The sequence below is a fragment of the Colletotrichum phormii genome (assembly GCF_030913505.1).
Source record: "Colletotrichum phormii strain CBS 102054 chromosome Unknown BDP81scaffold_1, whole genome shotgun sequence".
Taxonomy (NCBI): domain Eukaryota; kingdom Fungi; phylum Ascomycota; class Sordariomycetes; order Glomerellales; family Glomerellaceae; genus Colletotrichum; species Colletotrichum phormii.
The window spans coordinates 3064191-3080472 of record NW_026851443.1 but is presented as its reverse complement, the minus strand read 5'-3'; the positions used below and the strand labels follow the sequence as shown (position 1 = coordinate 3080472).

The 16282-nt window shown below is 51.9% G+C and overlaps 4 protein-coding genes across 4 annotated transcripts; all 4 read right to left on the bottom strand.

Annotated features, from left to right (window-relative positions):
* Positions 1 to 3451: 3451 nt before the first annotated feature.
* BDP81DRAFT_413981 (uncharacterized protein) lies at positions 3452 to 3844 on the bottom strand. Its single transcript, XM_060589324.1, has one exon. The coding sequence runs from the start codon at positions 3814 to 3816 to the stop codon at positions 3595 to 3597; it is 222 nt and encodes a 73-aa protein (XP_060452058.1). The 5' UTR covers positions 3817 to 3844; the 3' UTR covers positions 3452 to 3594.
* A 1715-nt stretch (positions 3845 to 5559) lies between these two features.
* Positions 5560 to 6324, bottom strand: BDP81DRAFT_413979 (uncharacterized protein). Its single transcript, XM_060589323.1, has 2 exons — positions 5831 to 6324; positions 5560 to 5731 (listed from the first exon to the last, which is right to left on the bottom strand). The coding sequence occupies exon 1, from the start codon at positions 6211 to 6213 to the stop codon at positions 5860 to 5862; it is 354 nt and encodes a 117-aa protein (XP_060452057.1). The 5' UTR covers positions 6214 to 6324; the 3' UTR covers positions 5560 to 5731; positions 5831 to 5859.
* A 6718-nt stretch (positions 6325 to 13042) lies between these two features.
* On the bottom strand, positions 13043 to 13511 carry BDP81DRAFT_444631 (uncharacterized protein; the record flags this gene model as incomplete). The annotated part of the gene is made up of 2 exons (XM_060591861.1): positions 13043 to 13051; positions 13095 to 13511. The coding sequence occupies 2 exons, from the start codon at positions 13509 to 13511 to the stop codon at positions 13043 to 13045; spliced, it is 426 nt and encodes a 141-aa protein (XP_060452056.1).
* A 1591-nt stretch (positions 13512 to 15102) lies between these two features.
* On the bottom strand, positions 15103 to 15660 carry BDP81DRAFT_444630 (uncharacterized protein; the record flags this gene model as incomplete). Its single annotated transcript, XM_060591860.1, has 2 exons — positions 15103 to 15110; positions 15165 to 15660. 2 exons carry the CDS (start codon positions 15658 to 15660, stop codon positions 15103 to 15105), a joined length of 504 nt encoding a protein of 167 aa, XP_060452055.1.
* Between the last annotated feature and the right edge of the window lie 622 nt (positions 15661 to 16282).

Genomic DNA, 16282 nt, shown 5'->3' with positions numbered 1-16282 from the left:
GATTAGCTGGTGGGCTGGGCCAAGTGGTCGCCTGCTGTACCCTCTGTACACCTCTTTTTCGCGACAACGCAGACGGCTTCTGGGGCCTTGTACAACGACGGCGAATGGAACAGCAACCAGCGTGTGGCTTCGTTCAATCGTCGATTGCAGTCGAATTAGGTGTAGCGACCTGTGTATCGCACACGCACAAGTGGTTGATTGTTCCTTTCCTGCTTCCTGTGTTCCAAATCCCCCTACTAGGCGTAGGCGACAGCAGGTCGGCAGGTGGGCGCGTCTGTGGGTGCGTCGGGCGTCAGACCCATTCGACGCTGGCAAGCGTATCGGGGCGTGGATTTGGGGCGACGAGGAAATGAAGCGATTCGGCGACGGGTCGTCAGTGTCTCTTGGTTCTGGTAGTCTGGTGGCGCAGGATCGAAAACCAAGGCTTCTCTCGATGCAGCAGAATTAACGAACGTGTCGCCTGTAGTGGCTAGTCGAAGTCGGGGGCGGCTGGTCGAGCTGAAGTGGGCTAACTGAATGGACCCTTGGAAACGGCGAGACGATGCAACAACAACAACAACGATAGCAGCTGGCTTGGAGCACAGTCAAGAGAAGAGGGTGGATGATGCGAGGTCGAATTGGTACTTGTCGACAGATTGCGGCAAGGTGAATGTGTGGGAGTGTGAATGTGCAAGCAACTTTCTGTCTATGTAACGAATGGATTGGCTGCCCCGAGGTGGTGTCGTGTTTCGAAGACTGGCCGGTCTTGGGGAGGACAGCGAACGGGGGGCGTGATCGTCGAAAGGAGATGACGAGGTTTAGGATTACAAGAAGGAAAAGGAGACGGGTTAGGATTGAGCTGTCTGTCGTTCTTTTCGTAGGACAAACACAGTCTCGCTCGGTGCGAATAAACAACGAGGAGGATATGGAGGGAAGAGGTAAGGTAGAGAGGGCAGAGTGGTTAGAGACTGGGACGGGATGATAGAAGGAGGGTGAGTGAGCCAAAGGTGGTGGAGAGCGGCAATGGCTGGAGGAGGCGTCTAAAAGTAAAGTAGGAGAGGCAGGTACCAAGGGACACGCGAGGTACCTCGGGCTGTGCGGGAGGTGTGTAAGAAGCGTGGTGTGTTTCGGGCAAAGACACCTCTGCGGATGCCAGCGAAGGAAGTCACGACCAGGTAAAAGGGAGGTAGGGGAGAGTCGTAGGGAGGTGCGGTGACAGAGTTGGGATGATGGGATGAGGAGAGAGCCACGCGGTGCCAGCAAGCAGGAGCAGGAGCAGCAGAGGAGAAAAAAAGTCTCCAGTGTGGCCGTGCCGTGCGTACGAAGGTAGTGCGTACGACGTACGTGGGTGAATTTGGGGGAGATGGAGGATGAGGTGGGCGGCGTCTGCGGAAGGCAGGAGAAGGACGGGAGGGACATGGGGGGGGGGGGGGGTTCAAGGAGGACGGGCGTGGACCGTGAATGTAGGCGCCGGCGATGAGAGGATTGTCTCTTACGGTAGGCACCTTAGGCACAGATGCTTGACAAACTACCAAAGTACTTCCAATTGACTGGCGTCCAATTCGGTATACGTAAAGAAATTCACTGAGACAGAACCAGACACACAGTCAGGCACTTAAGGTATCGTAGCAGAAAGAAGGAGAGAGAAACGGGCTGAACGAGAGCGCGAAAACAACTCTCAAGCAAAAAGAGACAGAAAACAAGATGGAGACAAATATTGACATTTCTGGGCGTCTGTCTCAGGGCGAATTGGAAAGAGAGATGGGACAGGCCGGGGTGGGTGAGTTTAGTTCGTCACTCCAGTCTCCAAGCAATAACAGACAGACTCCCAGTCAGTCAGGCACCAGTTCACCGTTCTAAACGTGGACGGATGGGAGAAAATGGGGACGGGGAGAACGGATGGAATGGGATGGGATGGCAATCGGATCGAAAGTGGGTTGCAATTGGGATGGACTGGACTGGACTAGGTAAACTAAACTAAACTGACTGGGACCCGGTGCATATTGAATTGGGGCAGCATGACAGGCCTTCTCAATCTCTCTCAAATCTCTATGCCTGTCTGTCCTATCTGCTGCCAACTGACAGGCAGTCTGCCTCCATCTCCTGTCACCATTGCCGTAGGCCGGACCGTAAGTTTCCTGTACCTCATTTCTAAGCTGCACTGCGCGTCTATCGACAAATGCATAGCTCGGAGGAAAGTCAAGGGAGAAACGAAAGAGAAAGAATTGCCGATGGTTTCCCGCGTGTTTGATTTTCCCTTGCCAACGCCTTTACCTTCTTGCAGTAGGACCAATAAAGATGTAGGTACTTTGGGGAGATGCCTCTCCTCTCCTCCTATCTGTACTGCGTGCAGCATCCCACCAAACGTCGGTACCCATCCAATAGTCAGATACGTACCGACCCGGGCAGATAGTACAGACACTGGCTCCGTTTTGTTCTTTTCTCCTCCCCGGGAACTCGGGAGGCATTTTGGGCCCCCATGGGTATGTTAGCCAACATTTGAGATGTGCTACAGTCTACCGAGTACCTCCTTGCTGCATTCGCAGAGAGGCCCCTTCCCTGTACCAAAATCTCCGATCACAGAGTGTCCTAGTAGCAGTATTTGTATGACAAGTACTTGGTCCGGCTTGGGGTCTTTAAAGATATTGAAGGAACCCATAGTCCCATACATCTACGGATACACATTGTAGCGACCTTTCAAGGGGCATCTCATCGCGCTATCCCTCCTTGGCGGTCTAAGTACGGATAGGTACTCGAGTAACGACACCGCCGGCGAGCGCGCGCGGGATCTTCCACTACTGGCTCGGGGGTCTACGTGGTGGTGAGTTGTTGACTGGATCGGACATGTCCCCCCTGTTTGGTCACTCCTGTGGTCAGACTAGGCTGGATTGGATCAGAAGCAACAAGAAAATAAATGGCTTATGAAATTTGCACCGGGCGATAAGGAATGATTCAACCCCGTCTAAACCCGACGGTCCGAATGTTACCAACTGGATCATCAAGTGAGGCCCGAGGGAGAAGGAAAGAGGATTGAAGACGATGTGTGCCCGAGAGAACGCAGGACCGACAATTGGGACTCAATGGCTCGTTTAAAGCAACTGAGGTTGAAGCAGGCAGTTTGTGGGCAGCCAGCATCTGAGGACGGGTTGGATACGAAAAAGAAGGCATGCATCCGTACTTCCGAAGTCGCTGCTGTCAAGCCTGACAGGGCAGGCTACAAGGGGCGAATCCGACGAGCCAAGTTAGAATGACAGAGCGACGCAGCACTACAGGGCCACAGGGCGTATTTCGTTGCGAGGTTCCATTTGCTGTGATGCAATGCAGAAGCAAGGCCTTGCAGCGCAAGAGCCGGGCAAACAGGGCGGGCGAGTCGGAAGTTGGGATGCCCATGAAGAAAGAAAGAAATGTCCAAGCACAACGCTGCTGTATCCGTATGCTCCAGCTTGGTAAGGGTTAGGCAGACAACGGCAACCCTCAGACTGCTGCAGCTAAGTCAGCAAGAAAATGCAATAAGGCAATCCCCCATCCCATTTCGTTTGCAGGCGAGGGAACAGACACCGGAGATCTGTAAGCAAAGAGACGGTCAACATCCCACCTCTGCTCGTCACCAGGATGTTAGCTCGGTGCCCGAGCGTTGGTAATAGAGCACGCCTGGCAGATGTCGGACACTATCCCGCCGGTCCTCCATCCTCTGTCACTGATCATTGATGTGTGTGTTGTCGTGCATGTCGTGGCGTGGCTTCGGTAACTCTTCTGACTATCTTGCAAGTTGCGCGCCGGAGGTCCGAGCCAGAACAACGCAACGACCAACCTTTGCAGTAACGGGGTTCGCCGCATGTCTTACAAAGTTGAGAAGGGGATGGCATCCACCCGCCATATTCGCAGCATGGCTTGATACCCGCAGATCTGAGGTACTGTACGCAATAGTCTGTCTGTCCCCGGCAAGGTCAGCAATCGGTTCGTTCTTTGGCCAAAAAGAAAAAAAAAATCGACGGAACCCGCAGACTTGCGTGTTGAGGCACGACCAATAGCTGTCAACAGCGACTGCCAATGCGACGACACCACCTCATGCCTCAGTGTTCGTGTCGCGGCCATTGGCGTGCTCACTGCTCAGGGGTTGGGCAGAGGGGCCGTATTCTGGTATTCTAACGTGGGGCAGAACAAAGGTATACGACGCAGTCAACGCACTCTCAGGACACGGGAACACGTCAAAATCGTGCTTCCCCTGTGGCTGTGTCCTCTTTAGCGTGGAACCACGAGCCCGCAACCTTCTGGTTGGATTCTTTGAGGTGGGGAGCGCGAGGGCGAGGGTCTGCGCAGGTGCGGTACGGACTTGGCGAACTGTTGATCTCCGTAAGCAAGCAGACAGATGACAGATGTATTGACAGGCAGGCCTACGCAGTATGTATCGTTAGGGAGATCAAAGGCCAACGCGTTTGACAGGACAGGTAGCGTATCCGTAGAAGGCAGCGTGGTAGCCAACCTCAAAGTCTCAGGCGGGTACTCGTTGGTGGCGTGCAGGATTGCTTGACGATGCAGATACTTCCCACGTCAATCGGCGGGCGGGACGGGACCGTTGAGAAGGCCTGGCGGACCCGGCGGGATCCGGGTCTCCGTGGGAAACCGATGCATTGGGAAAGACCCGACAGCACCAAAGGCGGTTAAGGCAGAGAGCAACCCTGAATGCCTATAACTTTGTGTCAATTTCACAGACGGAAGAACGATGTCTCGGGCCACCTTTTTTGGGTTTCTTTGAATTGAGTTTGCTTGGCAAGAGAAATTTCGTGTGCCTGATGTGGAACGGTTAATCAGGCAGCGGCATCATGTCAGAGCAACAGATTGGATCAAGGTGACAGGAATATCGAGGCGATGGTTGAGCTTGTCCTGATTTTCCATGCTTGGGAGGGTGTTTGTACAATGGAAGGCATTGGAAGTAAGGTCTCAGATGGAGTACCGGTACTTACTTACGCCTTGAGAAAGGTAGGTACGAATACGTGAAGGCACTTGCTCAGGTTGTTCCTTCCAGAAGGCGAATCCACTCCTCAATCAACCCGAGGTGTCTGAGAGAACGGATGAACTGGGAAGGCGACTGCTTGGCCAGGTGCACCCCAAGGTTTCATAGATGAGGAAGGCTGAAGCAAGTCAGAAGTTCAATGAACATGATGGGGGGGGCTCTTTCCGTCCGAACCACGGCAAGACGTTGCCAATTAATCGTCTTGTTTCGTATCTCCTTCCCAAGTTCTCTCTAACTATCGGGCAGGCAGTTGCGACGGGTGTCCCAGTCTTGGGGGCTACCTTCCTCGCACCTATCTTACAGTACCTAGATATTTCGTAGGCTGAAGCACCTTACTCGAGGACATTAAAAACGGACCGGCGAATCTCCATAATACCCTTTCCCGTCATCATCTCATCTCCTATGTAGCGCTGCGGCGCTGTACTGTATCAAAAACGGTGCCATCCAACGTCCACGGTCCGTCCGACATCGTGGGCACGGTCCAGCATCCACCATTCCAACATTTACAAACTCCCAGTCCCAGTGCTCCGTACTAGTACCCCCCAGCAGCTCATCATCGGTCATCCACATGCCAGTCTGTGGCCAGCTCGGATTCCTCACGGCAACACCTCAGCAATATCAAGTGTCAACACATCTGATTCAGCGGGAATAGCAGAGACTGCCGATACGTATCTTACTCGCTAATCATGGCATTCGATCCGTCCACATCATGGCTCAATTGGGTCAAGCACGAAACAGGTATTTTCTCTTCAACTCCTCCTTTCTGCACATCGGCCGGACCTTCGGACGTGCTGCCATGATCTATCGACGGGAGCGCCTTTCTAACCAAGCTGGCAGGCCGCAAGCACGACCTATCCCACTATTTTCTACCGCCTCTGCCATGGTTTTCCCTCTTTTGCATGAGACGACGGCCGAAGCCAGCCTGGAGGGACCACAGATGCCCGCCTGCTTGCGACCCTACCGGCATGGACTGGTGGAGCGAAATCCCCATCTCTTAAGACTCCAATTCCCCATCCTGCCTGGCGGTGCTTGTTGCTGGCGTCCCATTCCTTGCACGGTCCCACTTGGCTGCCAAGACTGCCAACGGGATGCACAATAAAGGTGGATATCACAGGTACTGGAAACACGGCCAAAGACCTTTCGACGGCATTTATCCCCGTTGATAGACCAAAGTTACACAACACCACGACACCTGGAATACAGACGAGATGAAGACGCATCCCAGAGTATCCGTAAGACAGTCCAGCACTATTGTCGAGCACATGACGACTTATTGACGACGTATCAGCATTCGACGCCAGCTGTTGTTGTCAACTTGCATTCCATATGCCATCAACGTCCACCTAAAACATCCGGAGGCCATGCCGTTGCTCGGATACCAGGCCCGAAGTTATGGATGAAGAATTTGGATCCGCTTGCCTCCGCCTGAGGTGCTCAGCCATCCGACAGGAGAACGGAAACGGACATTGAAGAATCAGCAGCTTACAAGTTGCTGTCGCTTCACTCCAGCTTCATCTTGCGCCGCACTGGATATGCGTTTCACGCAAACAAATTACAAAGCAGCCTTCTAGGCTGGCGAAGGTTCGCTTAACAGATTTGCATCCTGCTGCTGCTGCTCAGGCCCAGAATCAGAATTCGGCTGCACCAGCATTGTTGGATCTTCGATCGCCCATCGTTCCATCCCAATTGCACTTAGACTCCGCTCCACTCCTTGCAAGTCAAAAGTGGCGCCTCAAATCGGTACGCCGCACCCCAAGGAAAAAAAACTCCATCAACAATCCCCCTGGGCCCTCCCACATTCCCACAACCGCTGTTTATTCCGAACATGATGAGCACAAACTATATCACCAGCCTCAGTGCTAACCATTGCAACCTGTCTCTGTAGGCTCCGCATGCGCCTTTCTCGTGTCGATGTCGCCAAGACCCGGTTATACCATCAGGGCGCAACAGAGGTCGCACAAGGTATCATGCAGCCCGTTGCCGCTCTGCCTTGATACGGGCCATGTTACAATGCAGCAGCAGCAATAATATCCCATGGCCCCCCACTGTTATCTATGTATCTTCGGGCCTCTCGACCGCATATCAGCAAAACACGCTCGCAGAACGGAGGCACAGCAGAAGTCGCATCGGAGCCTAGAGGCTGGAAAGACCGCCAAGCAAGGATGAGGCGTATCCACGAATATCAATATACGCGTGTCTATGGCTGCTCGCCGCGTCTTTCGGATAGCAACCGCACCACCTTGTACGAATATAGGTTGTCGGCGAGAGCAAAGAAGATACCAAAGAAAGGCGATCCGGAGCCCCGGCAAAAGATGATTTAGGCTGCCCCATTTGTCAATCATACCCCTGGCTGTCGGCGTGCCTGGCGAGCCCGGCCGCGGGATTGCAAATCAAATGTCTTTTCAAGCTTCCCTGCATGCGCTCCCGACAGGTTCCCAGGCCTGACGAACTTGCGAAGATGCACTTTGGCCGATTTCATCTACCAGGGGTCATCAATGGATGGCAATCGCAACAAGCTACTCCGTACGGATACTTCGCGACCAAAGGCCCAAAGACGCCTCGGACAGGAGAGCAGGCTGACATGCAGGCATTCTGCGGCCCCAAAGCAACATCAGGATTCGGTTGTTTTCCCGGCCATGTGTGTTGCTGCATCTCAACCTTGGAAGGGAAATTAGCAAGAGACCATCCAAGATGCCAAGTTGTGGTGAGGTGCTTGAAAAGGTGTGCCGCGCATCCCTGCAGCTGAGTCGCCTTAGCACCAAAGTTAGACACAGCTTGATATGGCCCCCCGAGACTCGCCATCCTGGCCTGTCCTCCACTGGCACCTGGCTAGGCTAGGGAAAGCCCTCCGTGGTCGTGGTCCCAGGCTCTTAGCAGCAATCCTTCAGCTGCACTGGTCTTGTCATCAGCAATTCGTCATATTGGCACCCGTCAAATCATCGTCTGTGCCACCTCCCTCTTTTTCTTGACTCGAGCGGCTCGATTTTTGGAGAGACAGACAGGACGCTAGCCCATGCTAGTCGTTGATGAGCTCCGCGACGGGAAGACTCAGGGGCCAAATTTTCTCTCGGGATGTCAAATCTTCAGCTGTCTAGGTCCTTGCAAACTTTTCCAACGCCGCACCGGACTTGTCTTCTCAATCGCTCTCGAAATGTTTGGATGACCAATCGTCTTTTGCTCGATGCTGTTGAGCTCGCGGCGCGGCCGACTCATATCTCAAAGCCCAGAACACCGTTGTTTCCCCCACTTCTCCCGGGAGAAACCCGCTCTCAAAGGCACGCGAACTCGTTTTGCTGAGAGCTATTGCCCCCTGACCAATCTCTATTAAAAAGTTGACCTTGTTGATGGATGACGCACCGAATGCTACTCACGGACGCTGAACGTAACCTCTTAGGGCGACAGGCCGCGCCACAATCATGGATCCTCGTCTATATTAGCCGTCCTCTTAACGCTCCTCCCAAAGACCCAAAAACAGGCGGCTTCTTCGGGAACAACGCCACGAGCTGCTTAGCCAAGACACGGTCTCGCGCGTTCAATGCAACCGAAAGCCGTTATCAAACCCAGCCAACGCCGGTCGTTCGATTCCTTTTATGCTCAGAGCCGTTCCTCAGTTCGCAGGAGCGGCTACGGCAAAGAAAAAGCAAGACATCGCGGAAGGGGGTTGAGGCTGAGAATCAGCATCTTGTCTGCAGCCAGCCGTTAACGCGTTTCGGCAATACGAGTACGCGCTTGTATCCCTTGGCGGCTGCGTTGCGTCCTTCGCATAACGCAATTTCTTAATCCAATGCTGGACTGTGGTCGGAACCACCTTCACCGCGGCCTCAAGTCGAGTGTGCTGCTCAGCTGAAATGTCTATGGATCGATCATTAGATGATTAGAGTCAGACAGGCCAGAGATGAGCGTTGACTCGGTGTTATTGGCTACCTGTCGCCTCAATTAACAATCCTTGTCATGAAATTGGCGGGACACTGATCGACCACCGCTCACACCGAACGGAACATCGGGCTTTCCCTCAGCAGCGCCTATGTCTGCCTATCTCCTGAGTCTTGCATCGTTTGGATTGATATGCTTGCAGTGAGGGCAACTCAGCAAGCAATATTCAGGCTGCTTTGGCACCTTGTGGGAAAGGGCACATTTGTCGGCTGGTTCTAGTCCAACCTTTGCTTCTCATCTCCAATATATCAGTCGTGACCCGGCCGCCGAGGGCCCTAGGCGCTCTGTCTTCCCTCGAGCGTCGACGCACTTGTCATTCGCCTGGATTAAGAGCGAGTTACGCAAGTGCCGGCAAATCAATTCAATCTGGAACCTGAAGACTCGGTAGAACCATCAGCCAAGTGGTGCCTGGATCTCTAATCCGGCTAGATGTGTGAAAGGAGATCTCCAAGGTGGATCAGCGAGTGGCACAAATGTTGTATCCGTACGGATACATCGTCCATTCCGTGCGGCGCTGGTCAACAAGCCACCGGATGGCGCATGGCATCCTTGCTCCGGCTTTCTTTATTGGTGAGGAGACTTTGGCCTGTCATAAATGCTTGCTTGCCGGTCTCCTTTCACTAACGTGTCGTGGCTGTGCTGTGCCTGTACATGCCGAATCCTCCAAAGTTGGCAACGACATCAGCTCGCGTCCTCAAATGGGGATCTAGATTCCTATCTAGATATTGCTAGTGTGGCGAACACTTCTCGAGATTTCGCGATTTTTCTGGGGTAAGACCGAAACGCGTCCCGCGAAATCCTTCAACTTGGGACAGAAGCATTGTCGTCAATCTGTGGTTTCCAATGAGACGGTCCCAGATCCCAGACCAAAGGGCGGCCCAAACTCTCCGGTCTGGCGGGGACCTTGCTGTGAACTGGGGTGTTGTCGACGTTACAGTACCGCCCTGCCGTTACGCGAAGAACCAATTCCAGGACCACGCTCAAACGACAGGTCGTCGTCAACCCTGCTCTCTCTCTCTCTATCTTCGATGCACTCCCTTCCCTTTTGCGATTTTGAGGACGTTGAAATGAGTTCAGGTCCCCCCAACGCGGCCCCCCAGACTCTGCCTACTGCATCCTAATGCAACGAAGATCATTCAGCAAGGTCACGGATGTCCACTGATCCGGCTCGTTGCGATATTGGCTTCATTGGCTGTCGTTCGTCGCGAGACCTACGGCTCAGGATTCGACTACTGGCAATATGGCCCGTCGATGTCTGCTGGTTGGGCTTGGAGACTAAGAGCAGCCTTCAGTCATCTGCGCTTTGCCGCCTCAACTCCAAGCATGCAGTAAAGCACCACTTTGCTCGTCCATGGCAGACTCAACCCGAATACGCTGATGTGAAATTGCCAGGACCAAGTTCGCCATCCCACGTACCGTGTAACGCCATATGTTGGTCAAGAGAAGGAGGCCCTGACTTGCCACACCGCATATCTCCAGTCACCTCACTTGGCCGCCGCCGGTACATCATACTCACCAATGAGATACTAACAGCGAACGTGCCGGGCCAGGCCTCTGACCGCTTCCTTCAGCTTCAGGGGATGTAGGTAGGGCTCAGAATCAAATCCTCCGATTCGACTGCCTACGACCAGCGGCGACGGCTGTGTCGTGCTTGGATGCGAGCGGCCGACGGGATTTTCTCTGTTTCGGAACCCTGGATGAGAGTCTTTTTTGAACGGGCGAATTGCTGTTCGGAAACACGTGGCGTGGTGTTGGCCGGCGGGAAGCTGCAGAGTCGAGGACTTGGTCTTGTCTAGTCTGGTCTGGCCAAGGAAGATACGTCAGACGGCCGAGTCTTTGCGGATGCCTGCCTCTGTGAGCTCGACTTGAGGCTTGGCGAGAATGAGGTTCATCGAAGACGCCCGTAGTATGAGCTTGATTCCCGCTAGCCTCGGTTTCTCACTTCATATGTTCAAGCCCAACATCAAAGAAGAGAGTAAGGTCTTTCAGTCATCGGCTTGTCTGGCTATTTCTGTTGCACTGCCTCCGATCTTTCTTCTGATAGGATATACTAACAATAGTATCAAGCATGTTGTCTTGATGAGCAAGTCATCTAGACAACATGCCCACCTCTGAGGGCCTATCTAGTTTCCCTGAGGTCATCTCCACGACTACCTTCCTAAGTATGCAGACGCAAACCCTTTTCATGGGTTTCAAGGTTGTCCCTAGGCCTGTTCACAAGATGGAGACTTGTCATAGGTTCTTCAAAGTATATCATTCTCTCGGGTGAGACTCCTAGCATTTGAGGACCATTTGAAAGCGGTTCTTGAAGAGATGACGTTCCGGAACTGAAACACTCTCGTCCAGACTGATGGTTCTCTCCTTAATCTGATAGAAAGTCAACCGCCTTAGGTGCTGCCCATCTCCTATGTGTACGGTAGATGGCACTGGACGAGATGAAAGTTGGATGTGTCGGTAGGGGCAGTGCCGCAGATCCTGGGCTCTCTTGTCCCTGAGCTGGGCATCATCATTAGTCTCATGATAGTCGGATATCTTGAAATGCCCCAACCCCTGCTCGTGTGGCATACGGCAATGGCTGTTTCCAGGCGCTTGCCGACTTGTATAATCCCTCATCTGACTCAATCCGATGCTTAAGGCTTTGATAAGTGCAACTGTTGGAATATTGGCAGAAAAGGTGGATTTGAAGGTAGTCTGGGCCGTTGCAAACGGCCCTTCTACCTACTTATACCCAACGGAGGAATCGTAAGCTACGCCCACCAACTTCCTCCTTATATATACGTAGTTCAATGCCAAGATTATTGAGCTTCGTACATGGCCCTCAGGCTGCCCTGCTGAGGAATATACCAACAGCTACTGTTGCCTTCTTTATGCTTTGGTGACGGCAACTTACAATTCCTGTTTGGTCGTTGGCGAATAGCTAGCTAATGAAGTGAAACATGCGTTGAAGATTTCTGTCCATTATCTCGCTGATGATGTCTAAGTTCTGGCTACTAAACCAAATTGGCACTGCCAGAACTACTAAGGTACATACAAGTGATGCGATATCGTCCTTCTCTACATGCCCTACGTAAGATCCAAGAGTCTCAATGATACACGACGTTCCTTTCCAACTTCCCATTACGGTTCTGCCCCTTCAATGATGTCGCCGCACGATACTGGATCGCATTCGTATCGCCAGTCCGAACAGGAGACATTGTCAGCTTGACAGACCGTGACAGCTCTCCTCGAAGCGATGCCCCCGCCAAGCTGTTGAGACTCTGACGGTCGATACCCGACAAAATTGAGAGGCCGAACCCCCTGCCCAGGGGCTCTGAGTGAAGCATGACGATCAGTCCCAGGATGATAACTATCAAGAGTGGCTGGATAGCAAGCACCAGATAAAGCCAAGGCGATTTCCGCAGCGTTGGTCGGCTGTAGAATATAGTCTGATCGGCTTTATCGACTCTGTACTTGTTTCGGACATCTTTGAATGAGACATTGGTATTGTACGCCAGCACCCAGCTCATCGAGCTTATGTTGAACTCCTCCGAGTTGAAGGGCCCATAGCCTTTCATGAATGCGTTCCTTGACCACAGCATCGCAGCCACTGACGTGGCCATATATGGCTTCCTCCAACGGGACTTGGGGCCTCTGTTACACTCCTTGCTATCTCCGCAGAAAGGGCTTAGCATTTCCATCAAAGGGTACATGTACCAAGACGAGAGTGCGAGGTTTGTGTAAGTAAATGGTAATTGCTGAGGCGGAGGCAACATGTCGTCGTCGCAAGTGCCGTTCAGCAGCGGAAAGCCACCTCGAGTAACTGACCAAGTTCCATTGCATTGCTACCGGTAGATTTTGTATAGATAGACATGTTTCGAAAGGGAATTACAGTCCAGGCCACTTGGTGCCAGTCCAATGTACTGTATTGATTGGTCGGACTGAGCTTCCTGGTTCATGAGGGTGAATGACCACCTGTTGAACATGTTTGTGGTGTCGGTTTCCAGGTATTGCTGCTCCGACAATAAGACGCGAACTCGCTTTCGACAGTTCTCGTCTTATTCAAGGTGGCTACTGTCCCGATCACCGGTGCAGTGATGGTCCACGATTCGCCTATTGCGAGATGCTCCTGTATTTTGATTACATAGTCTGCCTGGAGAGTATCAAGCGCCGCGACGCTTGTTTCATTTACCAGCAGAATATTGTAGCCATATGCGTGCGGAAGCGGTGGCAAAGATGGCTCAGAACCGTTTGAGTTCAGCTTCGTGGCTTCCCGAAACGCCGTGGTTGCGTTGAAAAACCCAGAGGCCCCGTGGAACGAGAGTATGCCGGGCGGCTGGAACATGCCGTAGTAGGTCTTGTTGGAGATGTAGTCAAAGCTGTTGATCTTCATCTTACTCTCGCCGCCAGTGAATGTCTTGTACGCGACACTGAGAGCAATAGGAAGCGCCAACATGAGACTGAGAGTGACCCTCCAAGAGATACCGAGTCTTGAGGCGGTAGGCTTGTTGCGCAGAAGCGCGTCGTAGTTCTGGACGGTGGACTCGCCATACCTGGCCTCGATGAGCATGAACAGGGTCGGCGTGATGCTGCCTAGGCACAAACTCATGATGCTGAGCAGGAATCCGACGACGATGAGCTGATTGTTCCTGACACCAAGATACCAAGAGATGTATTCATCGGAAACCACAAAGATTCCAAGGGCGAGGCAGATCAAAGACAGTACAGCCGTGCCTAGGTCCGAATAGTAGATTCTCTTCTTCGTTGTCGGTTTTCCAAGCAAAGTGCCAGGCCCTTGAAGAAAGGGAGCTCGGGATTTAAATAGGTCGCTCTCACATCGAGTTTCCGGGTGCATACTGCACAGCCTGATCATACACGCCCGGATAATTGCAACTATTTCTTGTCTGCTGTTGTGGAAAAACAGGCTCTACGAGCCTTAGCAGTTGATAGAACCATTCTCAACGACCTATAGTCTTTTAACTCGATGCTTAAACACTTCTGAATCATGTCTAAGGCATTAAGAGCTGAGTAGTTCTGGCAAGGTCGTGGTTCTAGTGGGGTGGAGGCCAAAGACATGCACTTTTAGTAGTCTTTTGCATCCTATCTGAAGCCGGAAGCAGCTATGCGAATGACTCTATATGTTTTAGAAGAAAAGCAGAGGTTTGTATTATGCATCGGAGTGGCCGAACTTCTTTCTTGTGTCTTATCCTATGAAGTGCTAGATGGCGTTAATACATGTAAGCACTTTCCGAAAGAGTCACCATAAATTGTACATTAATCCGAACCTATTCATTTTCTATTCGCTTAAGTATGATATCAAATAGATTAAAAATAGAGAAACATTAGAGATGGATATATTGACGCTATCTAGCAGTCGCCGGGATGGCTGACGTTGCGCTGGGCGAAACATGAAAGCTCAATGACCCAATCCAAATCTTCTTCACAGCAGCTATGACTGATATGTCAAGTGGGATTCCCTTTTAACTTTGAATATGATTTTGATAAAGGTAACTCCTAGGTTAATTGGCTCAAAGTAACGAGCTACAAGCGACAACGTTGGTGAGCACTGTTGTGGTTGTCACGATGACGGCTGTCAGTGTGATCCTGATATCCCGTCTGTTGAGCTTCAACCACCACATACGACCATACCCATTGGAAAACTCGGGATCCCGTCCGCTCTCCCATAGATAAGCCAATGAGGGCCGGATTAGTAGTTGGGTCGGTGACGACCAGCGAATACCTGGTGTTGTATGTTTTGTTTTGCTCGTGGTGTGACCCTTTTGATATTAGACCGTCTGTATCATATGCAGTAGTCACATGCTGTGTTGTGACATTCCAGGCATCATGCACGCTTCGCTATACCGACAAGAGTGTTTCATGCGAGTAACCAGTTGATCTACATCTGTGATTTTCACCTCTTCATCTGGACCCATCTCAGTTCAAGCTTCTGGTGGAGACAAGTCGGTATGTATGTATGCTTGGCCCCTTCCGGTCCCTGGCAGCTTGCCTTAGTTCCTACTAACTCTCAAATCCCATTGTCCTGATCCCCAAGAAGTCTCCTAGAACTTGGAAGATACGGCGGTTTCGCGAATAGGCAGAGTGATGCTGTTGGGATAGGTATGGGGAAGGCAAGTGCCCATGACCTTGCTACCAGACTGGCAAACCCCTCAAGTCCCAAGGGTCGCATGGAAAGAGAGCACTCAGAGCCCTACAAATAGTCAGAAAACTTGCAGGGTAATAAATATACAGGTAGGATACTTACTCCAATTTCCGGCTAAGTTGTAGTTGAAGTTGCGGTGAATGGTTCCAAGAGCCATTCTGAAGAAAGTTCGCCTCGGGTAAGGGTTCGAGCCAGAACCAACAGCCAAGCCGTTGTCAACACGAGACAGACCCGGATCGCCGTTACCGCGGTCAGATTGTGCGCCAAAGTTGACGAAGACGTTGGCGTAGCCGGTAACTTGAACCTCGAGATGGACGTTGAAGATACCGTTACTTCCGGTGCTTCTCCATGCACGGTACTCCAGGCGGTGATTACGATCCGAACCGGCCCATGTTTTCAGGGGAAGCTGTGAAAGACTGGGGTTTGCGCCATCAAATACGTGGGCTTCGATGTCGCTGCGAAGGTCGATGCAAATGGCGGGGAGTTCCGCTGGGGCGCCGCGGTAACCGACACATGTCAGGCCTCGCTCCTGCACCAGAGGCTGGAGAACTGGAGAGCATGAAGCCAGAGTGAGGAATAAGGCAATGAACCAAAGCATATTGAGTGTTGGATGTAAGAGTGTCTTGTATGTGTAAGAAAGAACGGTGTGAGTTGGGCTTGAATGTCGAGCTGGCGAGATTTCTCTGAAGAGTTGTCGTGATCTGGGAGCTTGAGTGCACCGCTATATATCTAGCTGAACAGACATGATGGAGTTCGGCATATGCACGCGGAACAATATCTTCGTGATCTTACGTCTCAAATTCAAATATGTGACTTTCGGGGTTTTCGACGTTGAATATTCACGCTTCTCCCCGATGCTGCCCAGCTGGGATATGAGGCTCATAACACGGGCCTAAAAGCGCCCACAGCTAAAGGCTTATGACTTGACTCGAGTTGTTAATTGTCAAAAACCTTGATTGCTTTTTACGTGAGCTCATCTATTCCAGAATCTTTACTTCTTCTGCCTTTCCTAATGGGAATAGTGGCTATTTTCAATGGAATCTTTCGGACTCTTAGTTCGGAACTCGGAGCTCAAAAACCGACTCTCTTATATGATCACGAGAACGCAATTAAACTTACGCTCAATACAGCGACTGCTTGCGAACGGAACCCGCGGGGTTCGCTAATCCTGGAGTTCCCTAGAGCCAGGCATATAAGTTCCAAGTCGCTGTTTACTTGAG